This window comes from Eubalaena glacialis, chromosome 7 (assembly GCF_028564815.1).
Source record: "Eubalaena glacialis isolate mEubGla1 chromosome 7, mEubGla1.1.hap2.+ XY, whole genome shotgun sequence".
NCBI lineage: Eukaryota > Metazoa > Chordata > Mammalia > Artiodactyla > Balaenidae > Eubalaena > Eubalaena glacialis.
The window spans coordinates 59,579,689-59,603,856 of NC_083722.1; the positions used below are offsets into that span (position 1 = coordinate 59,579,689).

At 38.9% G+C, this 24,168-nt stretch overlaps 1 protein-coding gene across 1 annotated transcript in view; it reads left to right on the forward strand.

Annotated features, from left to right (window-relative positions):
* Positions 1–3,606: 3,606 nt before the first annotated feature.
* Positions 3,607–24,168, forward strand: part of STT3B (STT3 oligosaccharyltransferase complex catalytic subunit B) — a 97,421-nt gene continuing 76,859 nt past the window's right edge. The window contains exon 1 of the mRNA XM_061196453.1: positions 3,607–4,536. Coding sequence (XP_061052436.1) covers positions 4,226–4,536 — 311 coding nt within the window. The 5' untranslated portion in view covers positions 3,607–4,225. The remainder of the gene's footprint in view (positions 4,537–24,168) is intronic.

Here is a 24,168-nt window from a genome sequence, read left to right on the forward strand (position 1 = left end):
CTCATCTTCTGAAGATCAAATCCCCTGTGTATCTCCCTTCCATTGTATTTGCCACATTCCGTTTTTGGTACTTAGTAATGTGATGGTTCAATGTCCACCTCCCTAGGGCTGGAACCACATCCCTCATGTTCCCTCCTGCATCCCATGATCCACATAGAGCCTGGCATAAAGGAGGAGCTCAATGAATACTTGAATGAATCCACGAGTGAGTGAGTGAGTGAAGATCAAGAATAACAGGATTTATGTCATGGTGTGTTCTGCCTATGTTTTCCTCTAAGAGTTTAATAGTGTCTGGCCTTACATTTAGGTCTTTAATCCATTTTGAGTTTATTTTTGTGCATGGTGTTAGGGAGTGTTCTAATTTCATTCTTTTACATGTAGCTGTCCAGTTTTCCTAGCACCACTTATTGAAGAGGCTGTCTTTTCTTCACTGTATATTCTTGCCTCCTTTATCAAAGATAAGGTGACCATATGTGCATCACAGCAAGATCCTTTTTGACCCACCTTCTAGAGAAATGGAAATAAAAACAAAAATAAACAAATGGGACCTAATGAAACTTAAAAGCTTTTGCACAGCAAAGGAAACCATAAACAAGATGAAAAGACAACCCTCAGAATAGGAGAAAATATTTGCAAATGAAGCAACTGACAAAGGATTAATCTCCAAAATTTACAAGCAGCTCATGCAGCTCAGTTTCAAAAATACAAACAACCCAATCCAAAAATGGGCAGAAGACCTAAATAGACATTTCTCCGAAGAAGATATACAGATTGCCAACAAACACATGAAAGAATGCTCAACATCATTAATCTTTAGAGAAATGCAAATCAAAACTACAATGAGGTATCACCTCACACCGGTCAGAATGGCCATCATCAAAAAATCTACAAACAATAAATGCTGGAGAGGGTGTGGAGAAAAGGAAACCCTCTTGCACTGTTGGTGGGAATGTAAATTGATACAGCCGCTATGGAAAACAGTATGGAGGTTCCTTAAAAAACTAAAAATAGAACTACCATACGACCCGGCAATCCCACTACTGGGCATATACCCTGAGAAAACCATAACTCAAAAAGAGTCATGTATCACAATGTTCATTGCAGCTCTATTTACAATAGCCAGGACATGGAAGCAACCTAAGTGTCCATCAACAGACGAATGGATAAAGAAGATTTGGCACATATATACAATGGAATATTACTCATTCATAAAAAGAAATGAAATTGAGTTATGTGTAGTGAGGTGGATGGACTTAAGGGTCTGTCATACAGAGTGAAGTAAGTCAGAAAGAGAAAAACAAATACAATATGCTAACACATATATATGGAATCTAATGAAACAAATGGTTCTGAAGAACCTAGGGGCAGGACAGGAATAAAGACGCAGACGTAGAGAATGGACTTGAGGACGCGAGGAGTGGGAAGGGTAAGCTGGGAAGAAGTGAGAGAGTGGCATGGATATATATACACTACCAAATGTAAAATAGGAGCTAGTGGGAAGCAGCCGCATAGCACAGGGAGATCAGCTCCGTGCTTTGTGACCACCTAGAGGGGTGGGATAGGGAGGGTGGGAGGGAGGGAGATGCAAGAGGGAAGAGATATGGGGATATATGTATATGTATAACTGATTCACTTTGTTATAAAGCAGAAACTAACACACCATTGTAAAGCAATTATACTCCAATAAAGATGTTAAATGGGGAAAAAAAAAAAAAGAATAACAGGAGTTTTCCCTGCTGCTTTTACCCTCACAGCTACTCTGTATTTGCATATGTACCTTAACAAATTTTCAAAATATTTCCAGATAAGCGATCTAATTTGATATCAACAATTGACTCGAAGAGTAGAAAGGATAACCCATGCAGGTGACTTGTCCAACGTTACATGGCTAGTAAGCAAAAAAGTGGGACCAGAACCAAGCTTTGTCACTTTTCAGACCAGGGCTCTGGCCATTAAACAACCAAAAAGGAAGCAAAAGAAGATAACATACAACTTAATAGGCAGCATCTACACAAAAGACAATAAAATTGAGATATCCAAATAAAAACACAAAATAAGATTTATTTTAGGCTGATAGAACTTTGGTTCATGGAACACAGGCACAAGTTCTCTAAATGCTGGCATTTTAGCCTAGAAGGTTTGGGCTCTGACATAGAGCAAGTCACCTAGAATTCTGGTACAACAGGACTCAGTTAATATTCTATCATAATTCTCATTAAAATTTAGATGTTCAATAAATGTCGGCTATTAAATCATTAGTGGGAAAGTCTATTTCTGGAAACCTTTTCATCCTTTCCTTAATGAGACTATTTATTTATTTAATTTTGTAAGGAAATGAGAGAAAAGTTAATCACTTAGCAGGTTGAGTACGTAGCTGGGTCCAGTTGTTTCAAAGAGCAGCCGCTAACCAAGGCTACTTATTCATTTAGCTAACATTTTGAAAAGACCTACTATTTAAACACAACTTCTAAATGTGTTTACATTTTCTGTACTAAATTTTTTAATGACTTAATAATTGAGTGCCTTTATAATATTACGCGAATACACGCTTTTAAGTTCAGATGTTATTTACCTAATAAAATGGACAATTTTACGTAAATGTTAATTTACATGAAAAGTTAATCAAGTATTTACGGAGTGTTGATCATACTGAAAGCTCCGTGCCTTTCCTGGGGCCTATATCAGAGCACTTCTAGTCTCCATATATTATATATATATATATATATTTTTATTGAAATAAAGTTGATTACTCCACTTATATTTAAACTCATTTTGCTTTGAGTTTAGTCTACCGGGTAGCACTTTCTTTTGGGGGGCAGGGGCGTAGGTAACGGGGGAGAAAGGTGTAAAAATACAAACTAGACGTGCAAATATTCGTGTACAGGGATCTGCAGTTCGCTATCACCTAATGAAGAGAGGATTGGGTAACAGCTTAAAGTCCACAGAAAGTTTCACTCGTCTGATGGAATGTATGCAACTGTTAACAATTTCCTACATTTGCCCACATTTCCAGTGAACAAACGTCATCTTTGCAATCAGGAAAACACAAGAAGTGAAAAAAGCCGGAGAGAGTCGCACTTCGCTTGTCCCACGGGGTCGTTCCCGAGCTAGAGGCTTGTTTGCCGGCTCCGATGAGTTCCCAGCGCCGGCAAACGTGCCCTCGCCCGGGACCTCGGCGGCAGGCCGCCAGGCGCAGCTCGCTGGGCTGGTCGTGGGGCGGCCGCGGGCTGGTGATTCGCTGCGCCAGGAGCCGGGAGCCCCAGGCGGCAGATCCCTACGCGCCAGACCCACGCGCGGGGGCACTAGGACTGCGCGCCTGCGCGCCCGGTCACGTGACGGGCGCTCCGCGCAAAGCGGGTTAAAAGTCACGACCGCGGAGCGCCCGCGAGCGTCAGGCCAGTCGGCGCGGCGCTGCCTGCGTCCCCTAAACTGGTTCTAAAGGAGGCCGCCCGTCTGTCCTCGACCACCTCCCGCCCCCTTGGCCCGGCTCAGCTCCAAGCAACGCGCCGAGCCGCCTAGCGCCCCTCCTGGCCGCCAATACAGGCGCGCGAAACTGCGTCTTTCAACTGACAATGAAGCCGTAATCGCGCAGCCAGGCCGCTCCGGGCGAACGGGCGCGAGGCCGGGCGGGGGAGGGGAGAACGGTTGGGCCAAGCCCCGCCCCAGCTCGCGCCCCCATTGGCCGGCACCGCGGTTCTGGGCCCGCCCCCTAACGGACCTGTCGCATTGTGACAGGCGTAGGGGCCAGTTCCTGTTGGGTCAGGGGCGGAGTCAGAGGTAGCCTGAGCTCCGCCCGGACTCCGGGGGACTCCTCCTCCTGCTGCTCACGGCGGGGCGGGCGGCGGGTGTGGGGGGAATGTCATTGCTGCTCCGAGCCGTGGTGCCGCCTCCGTCTGTTCCTGCTCTTTCTCTGGCGCCCTCGTCCCGTCGGCTTTCGCCGCTGCCGCAACTGCACTGGGAAGACGGATGGCTAGAGGGGCGCAGGGGCCTTCCGAGTTGAGAGAGCGGCGGTCGCGGCTGCTGCTGAGGCGGAGACTCCCCGCCGCCGCCTCCACCCCCTGTCCCCCGGCCTCGCGGCGCTAAGGGCGGGCGCGCGCGGCTCTCTTCCCTCCTCCTCCTCTTTCTTCCTCCTCCTCCTCCTCCTCCTTCTCCGGGTCCCCGCCCAGCACCCCTCGGACCAGGCGGCGGCGGCGGCGCGGAGCGAGACCCGCCGCCGGGGCACAACATGGCGGAGCCCTCGGCCCCGGAGAGCAAGCACAAGTCGTCCCTCAACTCATCCCCGTGGAGCGGCCTTATGGCCCTGGGGAACAGCCGGCACGGCCACCATGGGCCCGGGGCCCAGTGCGCGCACAAGGCGGCGGGCGGCGCGGCGCCGAAGCCGGCCCCCGCGGGGCTGTCCGGGGGGCTGTCGCAGCCGGCCGGCTGGCAGTCGCTGCTCTCTTTCACCATCCTCTTCCTGGCCTGGCTCGCCGGCTTCAGCTCGCGCCTCTTCGCCGTCATCCGCTTCGAAAGCATCATCCACGAGTTCGACCCGTGGTAAGTGCCCGCCGCCCCTCCCCCGCCGCGGGCCCGGGACCGGGACCGGCGCCTCCCTCCCACCAACCACCCCCCCGCGCTCTGCCCGGACCCGCCACTGGTCCCGAGCTCGGGCGCGCCCCCGCCTGCAAGCGAAGTTTCCCCTGCGCCGCTCGAGGCGGGGCGTCGGGGCCCGAGCGGGACCTTGACCCGGGTCGGGCGAGTCTGCAGACTCCCAGGAGGGCGAACGCTTCTCTTCGCAGCCGCCTCGGCCCGCGGAGCCCGACCCGCCTCCCCGCCCGCGGCTCTCGCCTGCTCTCAGTTTCTCGCGCGCGTTTTCGGCCGGTTGGGATGGGCTCGCCCAGGGGGTGCCCTGTTGCAGTTGGAGGTGAGTCCAGATGTGCAGGAGCCTCGTCGGCGCAGCCTCGCAGTTGCACGCTTTTACCGTGTCTCTCTTGGCTCTCAGACGGGAAGGGAAAAAGCGAGGGAGTGAGGTGTTGGAGGAAAGGAAATAAGATCCCTAAAAGTGATCGGAAAGCTAGGGACGCTTATTTAACGTTAGATATTTTCAAGAGTGGCTTTTTTTCAAGCCTTTAAGTGCACTCTGCACCTCACCGGTCCACAATTATCTTGGGCTACTTTTTAGAGCAGGCTCATTACTCTGTGAGCCAAACTGTCACCCTCAGTATGTTATGCACAGTATCCGAAAGCGTTGCATTAGTTCCTTTATTGGTCTGTGCAGGAAGGTTTGTGGATTAGAGAACAAACAGTTCCATAGTGATGGGGAGCTCTAGATTGTAATACTGAAGTTTCGCATGGTATCAGGGACTGACCTGAATGTTTTAGGAAATTACCGCATAAAGAGCACTAGCTAATTTAGCTAACTTAATTCACTGGTCTGTGAATTATTTAGATAGGAAGAGTGCTTTAATTTTTTCTTTCCAACTTGACCAACCTGGGTTAAGTTTTCTTTGTTTTTTGTTTTAGCCCTAGTCTATGCCTTTTAAACTGACTTAATTCATCTTCTTGACCCATCACCCTTGAGTTCATCTTACTTCCTTATAATTAGGCCCAACTAACCTTGAGGGTATTTGTCATTGGAAGTACAGAGAGAGAATCTTCTTGAGAGTTACTAAATATATGGATAACAAATATTTGGGGGAGTGAGTTACCCATATATTAAAATACCAATTGAAGTTCTGTTACAGATAGAAAAATTGGTAGTGCATCATCTGTTGAACACCAGAGGGGTCCACTTCTGGAGAATCTAATTTAGGTAGACAGTTAACAGCTGTGACATGCTTCCATGAAACGTTTCCATTCCATTTTAGAGGTTTGATTTTTTTTAAAAAACAACTTCTGTGTTACTTGGAATCACAGAAGAAAATAAATTATTGTGATGCTTATGAACTAGACAGAGTTTTCTTAGTCTTAGCTTTGAAACACATAAGCAAATTAGATAAAAATGACATTGAAACCAGAAAATGAAAACTGCTAATGTTTTGCTGAACGTGTAAAAAGAGAAAGTTGTGTTTTTTCAGTTTACAAGAGCAGAAGTGCATGGTTGCCCAAACATTACGGGTAACAAAAATTGTGAATAATATTTCTGGAGAGTATCATTTTTATAAACAGAAGGCTGCATAATGTTTAGTACTAACATTGAGGCTTAAATTAAGGATTGCAGAAAAATTCACAACTGAATGATGAGATGATGGATATTTTTCCTAATTTTGAAGGAAGATTAGAAATCTGCATCAAGTGAGCCAAAGAGTTTCTACTAAAATGAGTATTATAATCATGAAAAGTCTTATCGGGTTGCTTCACAGATAAGTTTTTTTTTTTTCAATATGGCAAAAAATTAAAAGTTGATTTCTTCTCTAGTTTCAAGAATATGCTTGGAGAGCATAACCCTTTTTTACTCACACAAAAATTTGTTTGTGTCTTTCTGTGTATAAAACACACTTCAGAAACATCCTTTAGTAGAACGAATAACATTCTACATTCGAATTTTAATTCATATACTCTAATCTAAAGGTATATAAACCTCTTCAGTGTTAAAAACCTACTTAATGTAGGTTTTCAGCTTACTGGTAGTTTTAATATATACGTTTTATTATATTCCTGGTTAAGCGTTTATGTTCATAATGTTAGGTAATTCTGACTAGTAGTAAATAGTCCTTTATAATAAAGGAATTGTCCCTATCCTTTATTGTGAATGGAGATTTGCCAGTATAAATCTAATGTCTTAAGTATAATTCAGGTGACTTAATGAGAGAATTTTCAGTCAAAAAAAAAAAATCCCTTGTTTGCTCACTTATGTTTTTCTTTTCATGTCTTTCAAAGATCTCAGTTAGGCATCTTATTTTTATAATCCATTCCTGTTGAAAAATTTGGATTTTAAAGTGATTTTCCTTCAAAGCTACTAATAGTACCAGCACTTTGATTCTACAAACATTCTAGTGTTATACTATCTTGGGAGTCTCTCAGATTACTGTTTTAACATGTAGTAGTAACATGAACCTTTAATAATGTTTAAATGTTCCTCTCAGGTTGTGTATCCACAAACCAATTTATTCTGGCCTTTCCTGATCCCTTTTTCCCATGTCTCTGTACTGGCTTCACTTCTGAAATCTTTTTAGTGAAAAGTTTACTTTCTCTGTTTGATTGTGAGTTATTTCTGTAAATTTTAACATTAGTACTTAAATTGCGTAAGACTCTAGTTAGCTGCCAAAGGTGACTCATTGTCACAAAGTTATACTTGTTTTTTAAGTTTGTCATTCAAGTTATTTTATAAATCTTACCAGTTGTTACAAGGTTTGGTATGTGATGTTCAATAGTATTTATTGAATTTTAAAGTACACTGCACTTTTTTAGAACTTCGCCGCATTTTTGGTAATGATCTCTTCACCACTTCACTTTAGTAATTTCCTCCCTTATCAGTTGACTTGATCAGACATGAGGACACAGTTGAGAATTTGTTGTTTGTACTTGGCAAACATTTGGTTGACCAACTAGTTTAACAGCACCTAATTTTATCTTCTTTTTATCTGGAGCAGAATGTAGTTTCTACTTATTTTTGTTGTAACTATTAATACTTTCATATTAACCAGGTGCTTTTCCCATAACCATTATCTTGTTAAATTGTGGTAGCTTTTCCCACAGAGACAATGGAAAAGCTCCCTATAAAAGAGTTGCATTTTTCCCTGCCTGCACAGGTTGTAGGGGGTTCTCCTTGGAGCCCTAGAAGGAGAATTCTTTGAGCCTTGAGTTTTGGCTGCAGTTAGCTGTAAAAGGGCAGCAGATGCCTTTTTGCAGGGCAGAAAGCTGCTATTTAGAGTTGAAACTTGGGATGCAATTTTTCATAGAAACTATGGTATAAATAGGTTAATTAGTACAAACATGTTTTCAAAAGAGTGATAAACCTTTGGAACATAAGCTGTTTGTAAGTTGGGGACTACTTCCTGTACTTTGAGGTCTCCATGTTTTTCTTCACTTTGCAGATGACAAAAAGAGGCTATTGACCTCAGTTCTGAAGAAGACAAAATGGGTAACAAAACAAATTTTAGATCAGAAACATCCCTCAATCTTAAAAAGGCACTTTATGGAATCATTAGCAACAGCAGTCCAAATGCACTTCAGAACAGGTACAGTTAAGTCCCTACATACGAACCTTCAAGTTGGGAACTTTCAAAGATGGGAACGTGCCCCTGTATGCCAGCTGTTGTACTGTACTACTGTACTTTTAAAGGTACTGTACTGTAAGATTAAAAATGTTTTCTATATTTTTTGTGTTTGTTTTTTATGTATTATTTGTGTGAAAAGTATTATAAACCTATTACAGTACAGTACTATGTAGCTGATTGTGTTAGCTGGGTACCTAGGCTAACTTTGTTGGACTTAGGAACAAATGAGACTTACTCACGTGCTCTTGGTTTGTATGTAGGGGACTTACTGTATACTGTCACCGATTTCATTGTAATTTAAAACTTTTCTAGCCTTGAGCTCTTGAGATCATTCTATGTTATAAGAACACTCAGGGAGGAGGTGCAAGGAGTGCCTTGAGCTGCAGGGTTGGATGATGGGATTGGACCTGCTCCCATTGGGTGAGTGTGGTGGCTCCTATAGGTAGTAATCCTGGGTTTCCTGAGGCATGTCCTGGGGGAGTTAGGCTCTGTCAGCAACCACTTTGGAACTTTTTCTTTCTTTAGAGTATTCATACATTGAGGGCTAACTTGAGTAATACTGCACACCACATACTGCCATGAGTAGTTTGCATAAAGACAACGTTGGTCGTAGAAACTTAGAATAAGGAATTGCATTATATGCTCTGACCCAGTTATTATGAATATGAGGAAACTTACTAGTCTGTCTATGATCTGTCTCTGATTTTTATGCTCTCAATAAGTTTTGGGTGCTTTGGGGTATGAGAGAAAATGTTAAAAGTTCTCTTCATCGTGATATCTTATTAATCAGTACATATGTGCTCTCAGAAATAACGGAAAGATTAATATTCTCCAGTGACTGAATCATTTTTTTTTCCTCAATTTGTTTACTTTGCAAACTTAGTGCTATTAGAGAAAGACAATATTGCAGTTAACTTGAATTATAAAGCACCCTACAATTCAATAGACCTGTATAATGCTAATTGTTATGAAAATTTTCAAGCATACAGAAAAGTTGAAAGATTTTTACAGTGAACACTCATACTGAACATGTAGATTCTACAGTTAGTATTTACTTTATTTGCTTTATCATATCTTTTTATCTGTCCATTACTGTTTTTAAATCTTACTTGTAGGATACCGATAGTGTACTGTTCACTGTAATGTAAAGAATGTCATCTTTGTTCCTGAACTCCATGATAAAGAGGAGCTCTTATTTCCGGGTAGCATTTATTTTCTATAATACTTGAATATAATGAGTATAAATACTGTTTATATATCGTCTTTGATTGGAGTGCAGGTTAGAACCAGATTCAATCATCCTAGGTTTTGGTTAGTAACTTACCTAACCTACATCATAAGTCATTGCATTAGCCCAAGTCTGTTAAATGACTTTGTTGAATCTGGTGTCTCAGGAGAAACTCTGAAGTTGTTAGAAAGATATTGATGTTGGTTTTATTAGATTTAGTTTATGTGGAACTCCTAAACTCTTTTGAATTATTAGAAGCCTTTTATTGGTCAGCCTGTTGCTTACTGTGATGAGTCTTATGCTCTTTCCTTGCCATGTTTTATCCACATGGAATGCTTAATGGAGTTTTATGTATGATTGCAAAAGTGGCTTCTGTCAGTCCCTACAATAAATAGGAAGACAGGAAAACATTTTCAAATAATGTAGGACCCACAACTATACTATATGGGCAAATTAGCACTATTGAAAGGGAAAAAATGTAAATGGTTAACCTGCTACTGCAGCTTCACCCCTTTATTGGCTTTACCTTTTTCTGGTGGACATTTTTTGTTTTTAAACCTCTTACTCTTTTCTGAGAAGGTTTCTGTGTCCTTACTTTACCTTTTTCTTACATGAATAATTTCCAAGGATTTAGAAATTGATAGAAAGTGGCAATACCATAAGATAAAAAAAAAAAAAGTTTGTTAGGTCAGGGTTGGAAGAAATAGAATAGGAGCAACTGCTTGAGGCTCTCATATTTTAGTATTGATAAATGTAGGTTAACTGGCATTTGTAGACATTCCAGGAAACCTAACTACTATTTGGAGCTTTATTTCTTTGGAAAAGTGCTTTTGTAGTTTTTAATGAAAGACATTTAAACATATTTTCGAGTATAACCTGTATGTAAGTTGGTGTCTTTATGTTGGAGAAGTTTGTACTATTTTTAGGAAAACAAATTTCTAGAAAATTGTGGCTGGTACACTAAGTTGACCATATCATCTGTGACTTTTTTACTTTCTTTGGAACTTAGTATTGCAAGGTAACTTTAACATATGTTCTAAATAGTGGTAGATGCTTAGTTTTTACCTTGTCTTATAACTTGATTTTAGATCCTAGAATTGAAGAGATCAGGTAACATCTTTTATTTCTGTAGATAAAAAATATTTCAATTCAGTATTCCTTTCAAGGATTGAATAATACAGGTCCACCTGTTCTCCAAAATCTATGTCTCCACCTGTTCTACAAAATCTTGTCCTTTTTATTGTATTCTCTGCCTCCAAGGCAGGCTTAAATGAACGTGTCCTCCATTTAATTTAATGTTTTTTAATCAGTGGCCCTGATTTAAGTCTTAACACATTGACCTATCAGAATGCCCTGGGCACGGTCCCTGCTCTAGCTAACCACACTCATTAGTTGGATGATGGCTAATTACTTTGTTTGTTTTGATGTAGGGAAGAGAGAAGAGTTGATGGTGGCTTAAAGTTGTTATACCTGAATGACTAGGGAATTTTCAGAGAGGGGCTTTTAAGGGAATAGCTGAATGAGAGGGAAAGATGATTGAATCCAACTGAATGTTGTTTTCATTTACATTCGTCCGTAAAAAGTTCAGAGTAATGAGGTTGGAAATATTAAGCCATTTGAGTTAAGAGAATTATGGGGTGGAAGTTAAACTTTTGGAGTAGACTCAGAATTCTATAGTCTAAAGTACTTTTAGAGTATATGTTGGTTGGATTGGCTTGTTTTCTGGGTGAAGAAGCTGACTGCCAGAGTGGTGAAGTACTTTTTCTAAGGTGGTACAGTTGTGGCTTGGCTAGATTCTTTTCTATTTTCTTTGCACCTGTGTTTGCATTAGAGGAAGTTTTTGAGAAGTTGTTTGAAAATTGTTACTTCAGAAGATGAGGGGAAGTTAGTGTCTACCATTCACTTTATTTATTTTTTTAGAGATAACTTTTTTAAAAAGTACTTATTTATTTATTTGGCTGCATCAGGTCTTAGGTCATCAAATCCGTGGCATGCGGGATCTTTGGTTGTGACATGCAAACTCTTAGTTGTGGCATGTGGGATCTAGTTCCCTGCCCAGGGATCGAACCCTGGGCACCCTACATTGGGAGCAAGGAGTCTTAGCCACTGGACCACCAGGGAAGTCCCTACCATTCACTTTAAATTGACAGTGTGGGAGATGTTGGCAATTCAAGTTTAGTCATGGAAACAGCTTTTGTGTGAAGTTTGACTTCTTTAGAACTAGTGATTTTAAAAACTGCATCAGTTATCTGTAATTTCCATGAGTTAATAGTTTCCATAGTTTAACTTTTCAAACTTTTATTTTTTGACTTTTTTCCTTCATTCTTAATTTTTTCTTCATTCTTATCCCAAGGGAAATATTAATGCATAAAAACATAAAGAAATTTTGTTTCTCTTAGTAAAGTATTAGCGATTTGCTGATGACCAAGTTGGTAATGTTTCTTTTGGGGCTTCCTTTTAATTTCTTTTTCATGCCTTGAATGTTTATTAGCTATTCTCAGGTAAAGATTTTTCTTCATACTATGGGTGTTCTTTTCTTTAATGTTATCTAGCAAACTCTCCAACCTGCAAATGACTTCAAGTGAATTTGGTTTTTAAACCTAAATTATTGGACTCCTCTCTCTTTCTATAGATAGATGGATAGATAATATTATAGCACATACTGTTTTCTATACTATTTTAAAAATTAAAATATAGTAATTCATAATTAATTTCTAAAGTGCCAGTATATGCACAGCTTAAATTATTGTTTGTTGCTGGCCAGATGAGTGGAGTTGGTGAAAAGAATCATGCCTGGAAAGTCACTTGTGACCATAATGCTTTTTTTTTTTTAATTGAGGTAGAGTCGACATATAACATTAGTTTCAGATATACAACATAATGACTTCATATTTGTATACATTTTGAAATGATCACCGGGGTAAGTCTAGTTAACATCTATCACCTTAACATAGTTACCCCCAATTTTTTTTTCTTGTGATGAGAACTTTTTAGATCTACTCTCTTAGCAGTTCATGCTTATTCTTATAACACCAGTAACTCCTGTAAAGAAAAATACACCCTATTTAAGAAGTTTTTATTGTTAAACTAAATTATTATATGATCTTACTTGTGTAATCCACAGGAAAAATAATGGAGTACAGAGTTATTGGAAGGTAGCACTCTTGTAGTTTTTGAGTTATTCTTTGAAAATGTCTTAAATATTTACATAAACGGGAAAAGAAATGTATTTTACAGAGGCTTTTTATTATCAGTGAGAAGATGTTCAGTTTCAGCCTTTAAAAAAATTTTTCACTTATGGTGAAATATAAAACATTCTGAAAAGTATTTAAACCTAATATACAGTGTAATGACTAATTATAAAATAAACACCCATGTGACCATCACTCACATCATCAAGAAAATTGCCACGGCCTCAGAATTCTTGGTGTGTACTTTCTCAATCCATCCCCTTCCACGCCACACACTTTACAATAATTACATTCTTGCTTTTTCCCCTAGGTGGTATAATTCTGAGTGCATTCCTAAATAATATAATTTAGTTTTGCCTATTTAAAAACTTTAGAAAAATGCACTTGTGGCTTTTGTGTCTTGCTTTTTTTGCTCATCATTGTTTTTAAGATTCATCTTCACTGATCAAAGGGTTGTTGAGTGTATGTGGATAATAAGGTTTAGCAATAATTTGATTAACCAGGCTTCTCACCCACCGAGGAGGTTGCCTGCTCTTTTGCAGCAGGAAGGAAGTATCTGTTAGAAAGAGAAGGCATCCTTCTCTTCACTTGAGGTAAAAAGATTGTCTCATGGTTGAACACTGAGCTCTAGTCAACCTTGTCTCTAGATAACCTTGACAAGTTTTTTAAAGGTACTAACTGACCAGAGAGATTTAATCTTTCAACAGACATTGAGACTGCAAAGAAGAGGGTTGAGGATGGGGGGGGAGGAGACATCACTTTCAGGAGCCAAATGATAATCAAATAATCATAAATGCAAAATTACTGGATTTTAAACTGTAGCTTTTACCAACTATTGTTCGTTTTAAAGAATGTATATTAAAATTTATGTAAGGAAAAGAGTTGCTGTAGTTAGTTCTTGAAAGAAAGAAGGAAAGAGAGTGTTGAAAGGGGATCTGAACTATAGGAATTTAGGAAAACCCTAAGACTGGACTGTTTAATGTATTGGTATTTTTGTAGAGGACTGTTGACCCTGGGTTGTGTGTGATTTTGTTTGTGTTGATATCATGGGCTCTTGAATAGCTTTCTTTTCTCTGAATGTTGTTTTTCCTGTTGCTTTCTTCCAGTCTTCCTTGGCCACCACTTCTGTTCTTTTCCCATATTGTTAGCGACCTGGGTTCTTCAATCAGTAGAAATTGATACGAGGCCTCTTTAATCAGTAGATACGGATACAAGGCCAGACGAGGAATTCAGGCAAGACTTTATTGGGACTTGTGCTGCAGCAGGAGGGAGCAAAAATAAGTAACGGGATCCCTTGGTTGCTCCCTGAGCGGGGGCGAGCTGGTCCCTTAGGGGTGACGGTAGGGGCGATTGGTGGGTCGGGCCAGAGGGGTGGCTTAGGGGGTCTTCCTACCCCCTTGGTGATGCTGTGTGCAGGGATCATTCTCAGTACCTGCTTTTGGTCCTGGCACCTCAGAAATGGCAGTTGGGTTTTGGCTGTTTTGTATCATGTTCATAATTTGCCCCAACTGAGCATGCACACGGTTATTTTTAGTCCCTTACAGTTTCTTTGTATTCTGTTGCTCCAGGAGATGTTTGTCCAGGTGCAAGCACTGCAGTAAAGGGTCCCAGGTCCCAGCCCGTCTCAATATCTTTATCTCTATTGATTTAGTAGTTGTCTTAGTCTTCAGGAAGAATGGGAGAGGTATGATAGTAGTAGGATCCTTTCAGAAACTGTCTTGAGGGGATAAAAAGTTGTATTCAGAGAATGGTAATAGGTCATTGATCTTTAGGTAGGAACTTAGAATCTATTAGGATATGAGAATTTGTCATTATATATTAGCAAGTGATTTAAAGATACTATTGGAAACGTGATTCCAGCTTATGAGCTTTTAATTAGAAAGCAGTTCTTAAGTGAAATAAACATGAATGCTTCTAATGCATTTCTATCTGTTGGTCAGAATGATTTTGATCAAATTCGGTGGTATTTTTCTGCTGTGCATTAGTATGGAACCCATGCTACTTGAATGGATAACAGTTGATTTCGTTTGTGAACGAATAAAAGACTGTATGGTTAATTCATTATTAGTTGAAGAAGAATTTAAATCTAGGACTGTCTTTCTTCAAACTTCCAATGTAGTCAATCAATATTTCTAAAGAATTCAAACTTAAAATTTAAATCAAGTATCATAAGGAAGATATACTTATTACCCTTTCTCCCCCAAATCCCATGTAATACATGCCAGAGAGAAACTTTGAATTAGGCTCTGTTTGGATAATGGTCCAACTTAATGATTTAAGCTATTTTAACACCCCTAGTATTCCTCTTGTGTGACTTCTTCAGGGAAGTAGGGATATTTTTCTGAAATGTATTAACTATTAGGAAACATGCCCAGCATACTTCTTTCAGAAATAACAATCCAGTATAGCTTATCTGCTTTACGTGAGGTATAGGTACAAGTTTTATTAATCCCAGTATAAAATAGACTTACTTCAGTTAAATTTTATGACTGTTCATTTAACTAAATAGGCCAGAGCCATTTTGAAGAAGATTTTAACACGTGTAATGTAAAAATACTCAAGGAGACGAAGTTATTATTCGTTCTTTGCCTAAATTGGCGAGATACTGTTGTGGTGATATGGTGCTCATTTCCCCCTCTAATGAATAATAATAACAACAATTTATTGTTACTGTTACTATAGAAAGATAAACGGAAGATCCTTAAGAAAATTTTCTTCCCAGAATATCTACATTATACTGGGAACTTAGTGAGTGTTCAATTTATATTAACATGGATCCTTTATCCTTAATGATAACCACATTTTATGTTTTGGTGATGATAGTAATAGTACAGGAAGTGCTTATTGTGTAATACCTTGATAAACCTTGGACTTGACTGTGCTGTCGGGAAAATCATATGTGTAGTTGGGATGTTGTGATTTATAATAGGAAGTACATATTTGGTCTAAATCCCCTTGGAGTTTCCTAAATGTTGAGAGCTTTAAAGGTGTCTTTTGTTATGTTAATGAGTGACTTTTGGAAAGTCCCTGGGTCACCTAAGGATGGGAGATGGTTGCCAGTGTAGCCAACCCTGGTTATTAGAGGGTTGGAGCTTTCAGTCCCACCCCCTGACCTCTGGGAGGGGAGAGGAGCTGGAGGTGATTTAATCACTGGAATCACCAGTGGCTAATAATTTAATCAATCATGACTATGTAATGGAGTCTCCATAAAAACCAAAAGGATCAGAGTTTGGAGAGCTTCTAGGTTGGTGAACACGTGGAGATTGAGAGAAAGAGTGGTGGGTTCGGAGAGGACATGGAAGCTCCGCACCCCTTCCCACATACCACCTCTTCCATCTGGCTGTTCCTGAGTTCTACCCTTTTATAATAAACCGGTGATCTACTTAACGAAATATTTCTTTGAATTTTGTGAGCTAGCATATTAATCCAACCCAAGGGGTTCTTGGACCTCCCATCTGTAGCCAGTTGGTTAGACGCACAGGTGACAACCTGGACTTGTGATTGGCATCTGAAGTTGATGGGGTGCACAGTCTTGCAGGACTGAGCCCTTAACCTTTGGGATCTGATGCTCTCTCCAGGTAGATAGTGTCAGTTGAATTGTAGAACACGCAGATGGTGTCAGAGAATTGCTTGGTGGTGTTGAAAAACACCACCCACCCCCAGCCCCTACACACACACTAGAATTGCTATGGTGAACCTCTTATAGTGAACATCAAAATCTTGCTCTCAATAAAAGTGTCATTTTAATCTTGAGAAGGAAAGAGTTGAAGAAAGGAGGTGATAATGCTTATAGAAGTAGTTTATGTGAGCATCAGTGATTGCCATTAGCAATTGAGAGATGGCTAGTTGGATAGATGGATACCTTAGGAAGAACTTTAAGGGAGGGAGATTTTAGTTACAGAAGTATTTCTTCCAAATACAAACAACTCTTGAGTAAAAGTTCTGCCTCAAGTTTCAACTCACTAGTTAAGGAACATTGAATAAGAAAAGACAGACAAGTTAATATCCAATAACCATATGAATGATCAAAGTTCCAGTGTTGTTAACTTTTGAGATGATAAATGAAAAAAGATATCAGCAACAGAAGTAAAATTCACAAGCTGGCATTTTGTTTGAACATGAGAAATAATATCTTGATGTGGAAGAATAGAAATGATCATTGTATACACAGGCACTAGTTGGAATATACTAAATCATACAAATGATGAGTTTGGGTGGGATTAGATTAATGATCCATTTAGTTTCTTGGCTCTTAACTTTATGATAATGGGTAATTTATATGGAAATGAAGCAACATTTTAGGAAGCCATCCCAGCTCTGATCTCATTTAAACTTTACCATAAGAGGTTGAAGGATACTAAATAAAACTACTCACTAGGGATGAAGTAAGTTGCTTGTCTCCATTAAAGTGTCTGCAGTGGAAATAGTTTTGTCTATGTCTAGTCATTGGGAGGATCATTGAATATTGTAGATCTTAAGAGTTAAATAAACCAAGATATATATTTATCTTCTTTTACTATGGATTGAGCTCTAACAAAATGACTAATCAGCTCTTTAATTGTTCTATTATTCCATAAAATAATAGCAGCATTCGTGTGAGTCCTAAACCTGATGTGCTGTAATGATCTCACAAGATGTTTTTGCTTAAAAATGTTTTTTTTTTAGCCTTCATCCATCAGTGTGCCTTTAAAAAAATCTGTCATAGTGAGTAGGGTTTGTTGAATAAATTGGCAATTAAAATATTGAATATGTTAAATTTAAAAATTTAATGAACTTGCTTCATGGAAGTTTAATTTCAATCCTAATATTTTTATTCTAGTTAGCTAAAGAAGACTTTTGTTTTAATATGCTAAGCAGCTTTCTGACATTAGAAAGAACGGGATAATGAAACAATGTGCAGCAGATGAACTGTAATCTTAAAACTGTGTAAAGGGACTTCCCTCGTGGCGCAGTGGTTAAGAATCTGCCTGCCAATGCAGGGGATGCGGGTTCGATCCCTGGTCCGGGAAGATCCCACATGCTGTGGAGCAACTAAGCCCATGTGCCACAACTACTGAGCCTGCGCTCTGGAGCTCGCAAGCCACAACTACTGAGCCCACGTGCCACAACTAGTGAAGCCCGCGTGCCTAGAGGCCATGCTCCGCAACAAGAGTAGTCACTGCAATGAGAAGCCCGCACACCACAACGAAGAGCAGCCCCCACTCACAGCAACTAGAGAAAGCCCATGCGCAGCAACGAAGACCCAACGCAGCCAAAAATAAATAAATAAATAAATTTATTAATAAAAAAAGAAAACTGTGTAAAGTCCAGTCATTTGTTCAAAGTAGAAAAATGAACTTGAGGTGCAACTAAAATCTTTTTAAATATAAGGATATTTTTTGAAGGTTGTTAAAAATGAGTCACTTCATTAGTGACTAACCTATCTTCCTGGTTTTCCTCTTCGCACTAGGAAACAATCATCCTGAGTTCTATTTAACATTTCCTTTGGAGAAAAAAAAAGAAACAGTTCATGTGTGTATTTCTAGACAGTATATTGCTAAGTGTTGCTTTGTTTGGAGCTTTAAAAAATAGTATCCTACGTATAAGCTTCTCTGACCTGCATTTATACATTTTCTAGTTGATTAACATTTGGGTTTCCTGTTTTTTGCTTTTATGAATAAATAATGCTACTGTGAACATTAAAAACTATATTCTGATGCATATGTGTACATGTTGCTAGGGTATATACCTGGGAATTTTGTCATAATATGTTTCAGTTGTTTATAAAAATATAAAACACCACCCAAAACTTAGTGACAAAACAGCATTTCATTATTTTGCAATCTGTATGTTGAGTGGGAGGTTCTTCTGCTTCAGCTTTGGTGCTGGGATGATTATAGTCATCGGAGGCTCAACAGGCTGCAGTCAGCCGGGGCTAGAATGGCTGGGCTGTGGACGGCTGAGAGTCATTTGGAGTCTTGATTGGGAGGTCAGCTGGGTTTTTTCTTTTTTGACTCCTTCACGGGGGGCTGCTAGGACTGCGTCACAGCATGGTGGCTGGGTGCTAAGAAAGAGTGGCCCGAGAGAGGAAGTTGCTAGGCCAATCTCTGAGTCAAGGGAGAAGATGCATATACCAGTAGGGACAATTGTTTCAGGCCATCTTAGGAGACTGGCTACCACAGTGTATTTATCATTTTTATCTCCTCTTCTGTAAAATATCTGTTATGTCTTTGGTCAGTTTTTTTACTGGGTTGTTTTGTATTTTGGTGTGTGAGGGGGAGGTGATACTAAGTCTAGGTTAAAGTTGTTGCAAATCTTACTGCATTTTGTGGCTTATTGGTCCTTAAGCAGTCCTGTGACATAGATATTTTATTACCCCCATTTTACAGATGAGAAGAGTCAGTACTGCTTAGTATGTTAAGAAAGTAGGCCTTGAAGTCAGCCAGCCTCGGGATATTTTTGGTATAAAGAATAGCATATGCAAACATGTACAATTATGAAATGGCATGATGAAATGGCATCAATCTGCTTGTTACACCCTCCCCCCCCAAAAAAAAAGATTGACGCTTGGAAAAATTTACAAGTTTTTAAAATTCATTTATGGTCAATTATAATGTTTTAGATAAAGTTTGGCTTTTGTTAGGAAACAGGCCTGGTGATGCCAGAGTGACGGAGCTGGAACCAGTACATTCAGGTCCAAGTTCTCAAGTCTTGCTGCCTTCCCCAGTCCTCACTTTTCTTCCTCTAAATTATTCAGTTGGATCATTCGTTCACGATCTGCCAGTACATTTCAAACACTTGTGTTGATAGCCAAACTAGTTCTGCACTCAGTCTCTCACTTTGAGGGTTTGCTGGAGTTCTCAGAACACAGCGGAAAGGAATTGGCTGATATTGGAGATTTCCTTGACTAACCCTACTTACAAAGTTTATCATGAAAATTAAGATTCATAAGCGTTGTGGTCAGAATGTTTAATAAGAATTCTAATAAAGCTAGAGATTCACAACTAATATTCAAATATTTGCCATATGTACTTTAAAAAGAACACTGTAGGCATGCATCAAGCGCAGCTGAGTTGCTTTAAAACTGAAAATGCCACAGAGCAATTCTGAATTCTACAATGTAAGACTGAATAAAATGAGGCAGCTTTCTCTCATGCCAGAGCAAATGCACAGTATACAGAAATAAACTTGTAGACACTTCTTCCCAACCCTCAAATTTAGGAAAATTGTTATTTGTACAAGTATAGTTTCTGATCATTACAGTTCTATATGTTGAAGACAGACACCTCAGTACAGCTCTCAAGTGTAAAAACAATGCTTCAGGCAGCATGACTTATTTTCATGTCACTTCAGGTTTCTTGGGTCCAAGATTCAAAGGCGGAAATGAAAGTGATAATAGTAGTTGTACTTAACTGGAGTGATTTTTGACATATAGTGGAATTCAGAGCATCTTTGGACTTTGAGGCAGAAATGTTTTTTTCCATCAGTGATACCAGCCATCACAGGACTGAGCCTCTCATTCATTTTTATTTTTCCCAGCCCCATATTTTTCCAATTCCAGTGTCCTGCATGAGAATTAGTTACCCTTCCTCAAGAAGTAAACTGACGTATAACATTTGCTGCAATGTTCCCATGATAAAGTATAGGTGTCAGGTAATTTGGCAAAAAGTGTAAAGCTAGATTCCACCACGTTGAGTATAGTACAACACCATTTGTAGAAAAGAGGGAAAAAATTAAGTTCATTTAAAATTCAATAAATGCATTTGTAACATTTGTAATTCTCAGAATAAACACATTTTAAAAATAAGAGTATACCAAAAACATTCTATTCTCTGAGGAGTTCAATACATGTTATTAGTTTATAGAAATTAATAAAATTACTTTTGATATGTGAAGGATACTAAAACTTTCTTATAGTTCACTATTTCCTAACACCTCTTCCTCAAGCCTGAAATGTGGGTCAAAAGGGAGGAGAAAATTGAATCACTCTCCTTTTATTCTTTCATAACTGCTTGAGTATGTTTGCTGACACTTTGTTTGAAAATGGGGTGACTAAAACTAGGTAAACTGGATCACTTTTTCCCCCCTCTGGAATGTAGAATGAACTTCATACCTAGAAGAGAACATAGAAATTATTGGTTAGAGTGCTTACCCAAAGTGTATTCTGCAGAACACATATCCCAGGAATTGTAGTTCAAAACTAAATAGCCTATGATAATTTAAATTTGGAAAAAACTGAATACCCCATCCACTTATTTACAATACACATTAGCATGTTAAAAGCTGAGAAGTTCTTGAACACAATATTAATTTTATTTAATACAGTGTTTACATGTTTAATTTAGGAATCACTGTAGCTTTTTTTTTTTTTTAATTAGTGTTGAGTGCAATGCAGTTTGGGAAAGACTGATCTAGTTGCTTTATTTGATAGAAGAGGAACCTGAGGCCTAATGATACTAAGTGACTTTCTCAAAGTCACAGAGCTACAACTAGGACTGACAGGCTTGCAGGTTTGAAAGAATTACTGCGTTGTGAACATCGAGTATATCCACATTATAATGGGAGCGTATATATTTTTTCATAAGTAAACAAGTATCTGCTCATTTATACCATCACCCCGATTTGTCTTGGTGACTAAGTTGAGTATTTTGACACCCAGCTCTTCAGTACTTGGAAATTTGTCAGATTTTAACATTGCAATATGGCTTATGAATATGCCTTCCCTTAGGTCTTAAAAATTAAGATGTCCGGAGAAGGCCTGTATACATTGCTTATTTTGAGTGGCCGTTTTATTTTAGTTTATCTCTTGGTGTTGCTTTCCCGCTGAATGTTTGCTTAGCTTTTGAATTTATTAGTTGACCAAAACCACTTTGGTTCTTTAATCACAGCAAATTATGGGTCATGGGATATTATTACTATAGATAGTGCTTGTTAGTTGGAAATCTTATTTCTATAGTATATGAATATGTGTCTTGACTTAAATATATGTATTATAATACATATTTATATATCAAATGCTTATTAGCTGGAAATCTTATTTATATAGTATATTACATAATAATTATATAATGGCAATGTTAGATAGTATCTAATAACAATAAATAAATGTAAATCAACATGTTTATATATATAACATTTGTTGGAGATCTTGTTGCAATTATATATGAATGTGTGCCTGACTAAAATATGTATTACACATACACGTGTGTGTGTGTGCACACGTGCGCTTTATAGGGAAAAAGAATACACGAAGGCATGTGCATCTGCCTCTCTTGTGTAGGTTTTTTAGATTTCAGTCTGTATTGCATTTAACTGAGCAAAAAATATCATTGGATAATTTTAATTTATCAAATACACTCTTTTATATGTGACCCTGGAAATTTTTTTTTAGATTTTTTAAATAGCATTAAGATACTTACTTTGATATAATTTTTTGGTGCCAGCTTCTCATCATTGTTTCCTTTTTTTTGGTTTAAGTGTCCTTTATAAAGCACAACATACTCCTTTTTCAAATGGATACTTAAGAAAACTGATAGCTGTCATTGCCAATTAAGGCAGAAGTTGAGAGAGAACTAAAATATAGATATGTGTTTGAAAGTAGTTTTGCTCTGTGTGTTCTTGTGAGATCTGATATCTTTTTGATTTGTAATGCATTTCACCTTAAGTGGGATGGTACAGAGAAGTTCTGCAGGACATTTCCAGCTTTTGAACAACCCTTGTTTTTTTTCCATGTGTTGCTCAGGAGTAGAGAAGCAGGTAGTTTGTCCATCTGATACATACAGCATGCTCTCTGCTTATGGAAGACCTCGAGTCAAAATGACCCACCCATCAGCTGTAAGAGCCAGGGAGGTTAGTGAGAGTTGTCTTACAACCCAGTAGCAACTGCTTTTACATAAATGAGTCATGATTTGATGGTGTGGTAGTGGTCAGTCTGCATTTGTGGGTCTTTTCAAACTTCAGAATTGACCTAGTAATAATAAAATAGTAAAAAATGACTTCTTTATTCTGTATCATTAGTAATCCTTTGAAATTTTATTGTTGTGCTGTTGCTTAAATATTGATATGAATCTTTATAATTGTATTAGGCTTGAATATATCCTCACATATGAGTTTCCATAGTTTGTTATAAAATTGGCTGTGTTTAATATGATTATATAAACAGTGTTTATATGTATCACATGGTAGGATTGGATTTAGATTGTTCATTTTAATACTGTTAATAAATTCGGGTTTTTTCCTCTCATGTACTTATTTATTAGCACGTCATTGTGGCATGCTTTTGTTTTTGATCCTGCCACTAGATGGCAGGAATAATAAAAGGTAGATTGAAATACCAGCTTGAGCTGCTGCTTTGTACTTTTCCCTTGCCTTGGTTGTTTTCTATTCCCTTTAGTGTGAATTTTGGGTATATATGTAGTCTCCTAACTAGTGGGATTTATGTAGATCTGGTACCTTGTGTAGCCTGAAAGTTCTTAGACAAGGTAAAGGAAAAGAGAAGGAACAGAAAACCTTTAATCCTGGATGTAATCATTGGTGTTCTAACACTTTGGTTTTCACTTTTATTATCTCTGTGAAATTCTGTTCCTTTTCTTTATTTCTCGATTCTCTTACGCTTACATTTGGCATCCATAATTGATCATTTCTGTTGGTGGCACTGGTTGCCTTCTCGTTTACAAGGTGAATACGTGTTAACCCAGCCAATTTTGTAAAATCTTATGCTACACTTTGCAAAAAAAAAACTCTTAGAATTATAATTGACTGTGAATCTTTTCACAGAATGAATTATTTTTGAAAGAGCTTATCTATTGATAGTCTTTGAAGAATAGAGTGGTGGACAGAGTCTAGGGTGGTTGGGATGTAGCTTCCATGATTATGTTAACGTTATATAAGATTTTTGTCTTACTACTGGACTCACACCAGAGACTCTCCTTGTTGGCATTATGCAGTACTAAGCAGCCATATTGGAGAAGTCCATGTGGCAAGGAACTGCAGACAGACCCTTATGAGGCTCCAAAGAACTGCCAGCAAGAAACCAGGGTCCTCAAGGAAATGAATTCTGCCAGCAATCTAAGTGAGCTTGGAAGTGAATTCTTTCCCTAATTGAGTCCAAATGAGAGTCCAACCCTGGTAACCCCTTGATTGCAGCCTTGTGAGACACTAAGCAGGGGATCCAGTTAAGCTGTGCCTGGACTCTTGACCCCTGAAACCATGAGATAATGATATATGTTGTTTTAAGCCATCGAGTTTGTTGTAATTTGTTACACAGCCATAGAAAACGAATACAAATACCCTTAATAAGAACCTTTCCCATCTCTGAATGTTACCTATTTGCCAGGTGCTGTGGATACAATGGTGTGAACCCAGATAGACGTGATTCTAGTCTAGTGGGGGAGACAGATTTGAAACAGTTAAGAATGACAAATGCTGTGAAGGTGCATACCACAAGAGCATCTAATAGACTTAATGAAACACCAAGTATCTCTTTAGGTCTTACTCAGCATTTTAAAATATTCTTCCTAGGTTGCTTTTCTCTCTCTCCTTTTAGTATATTCTTGCCATCACAAAACTTGAT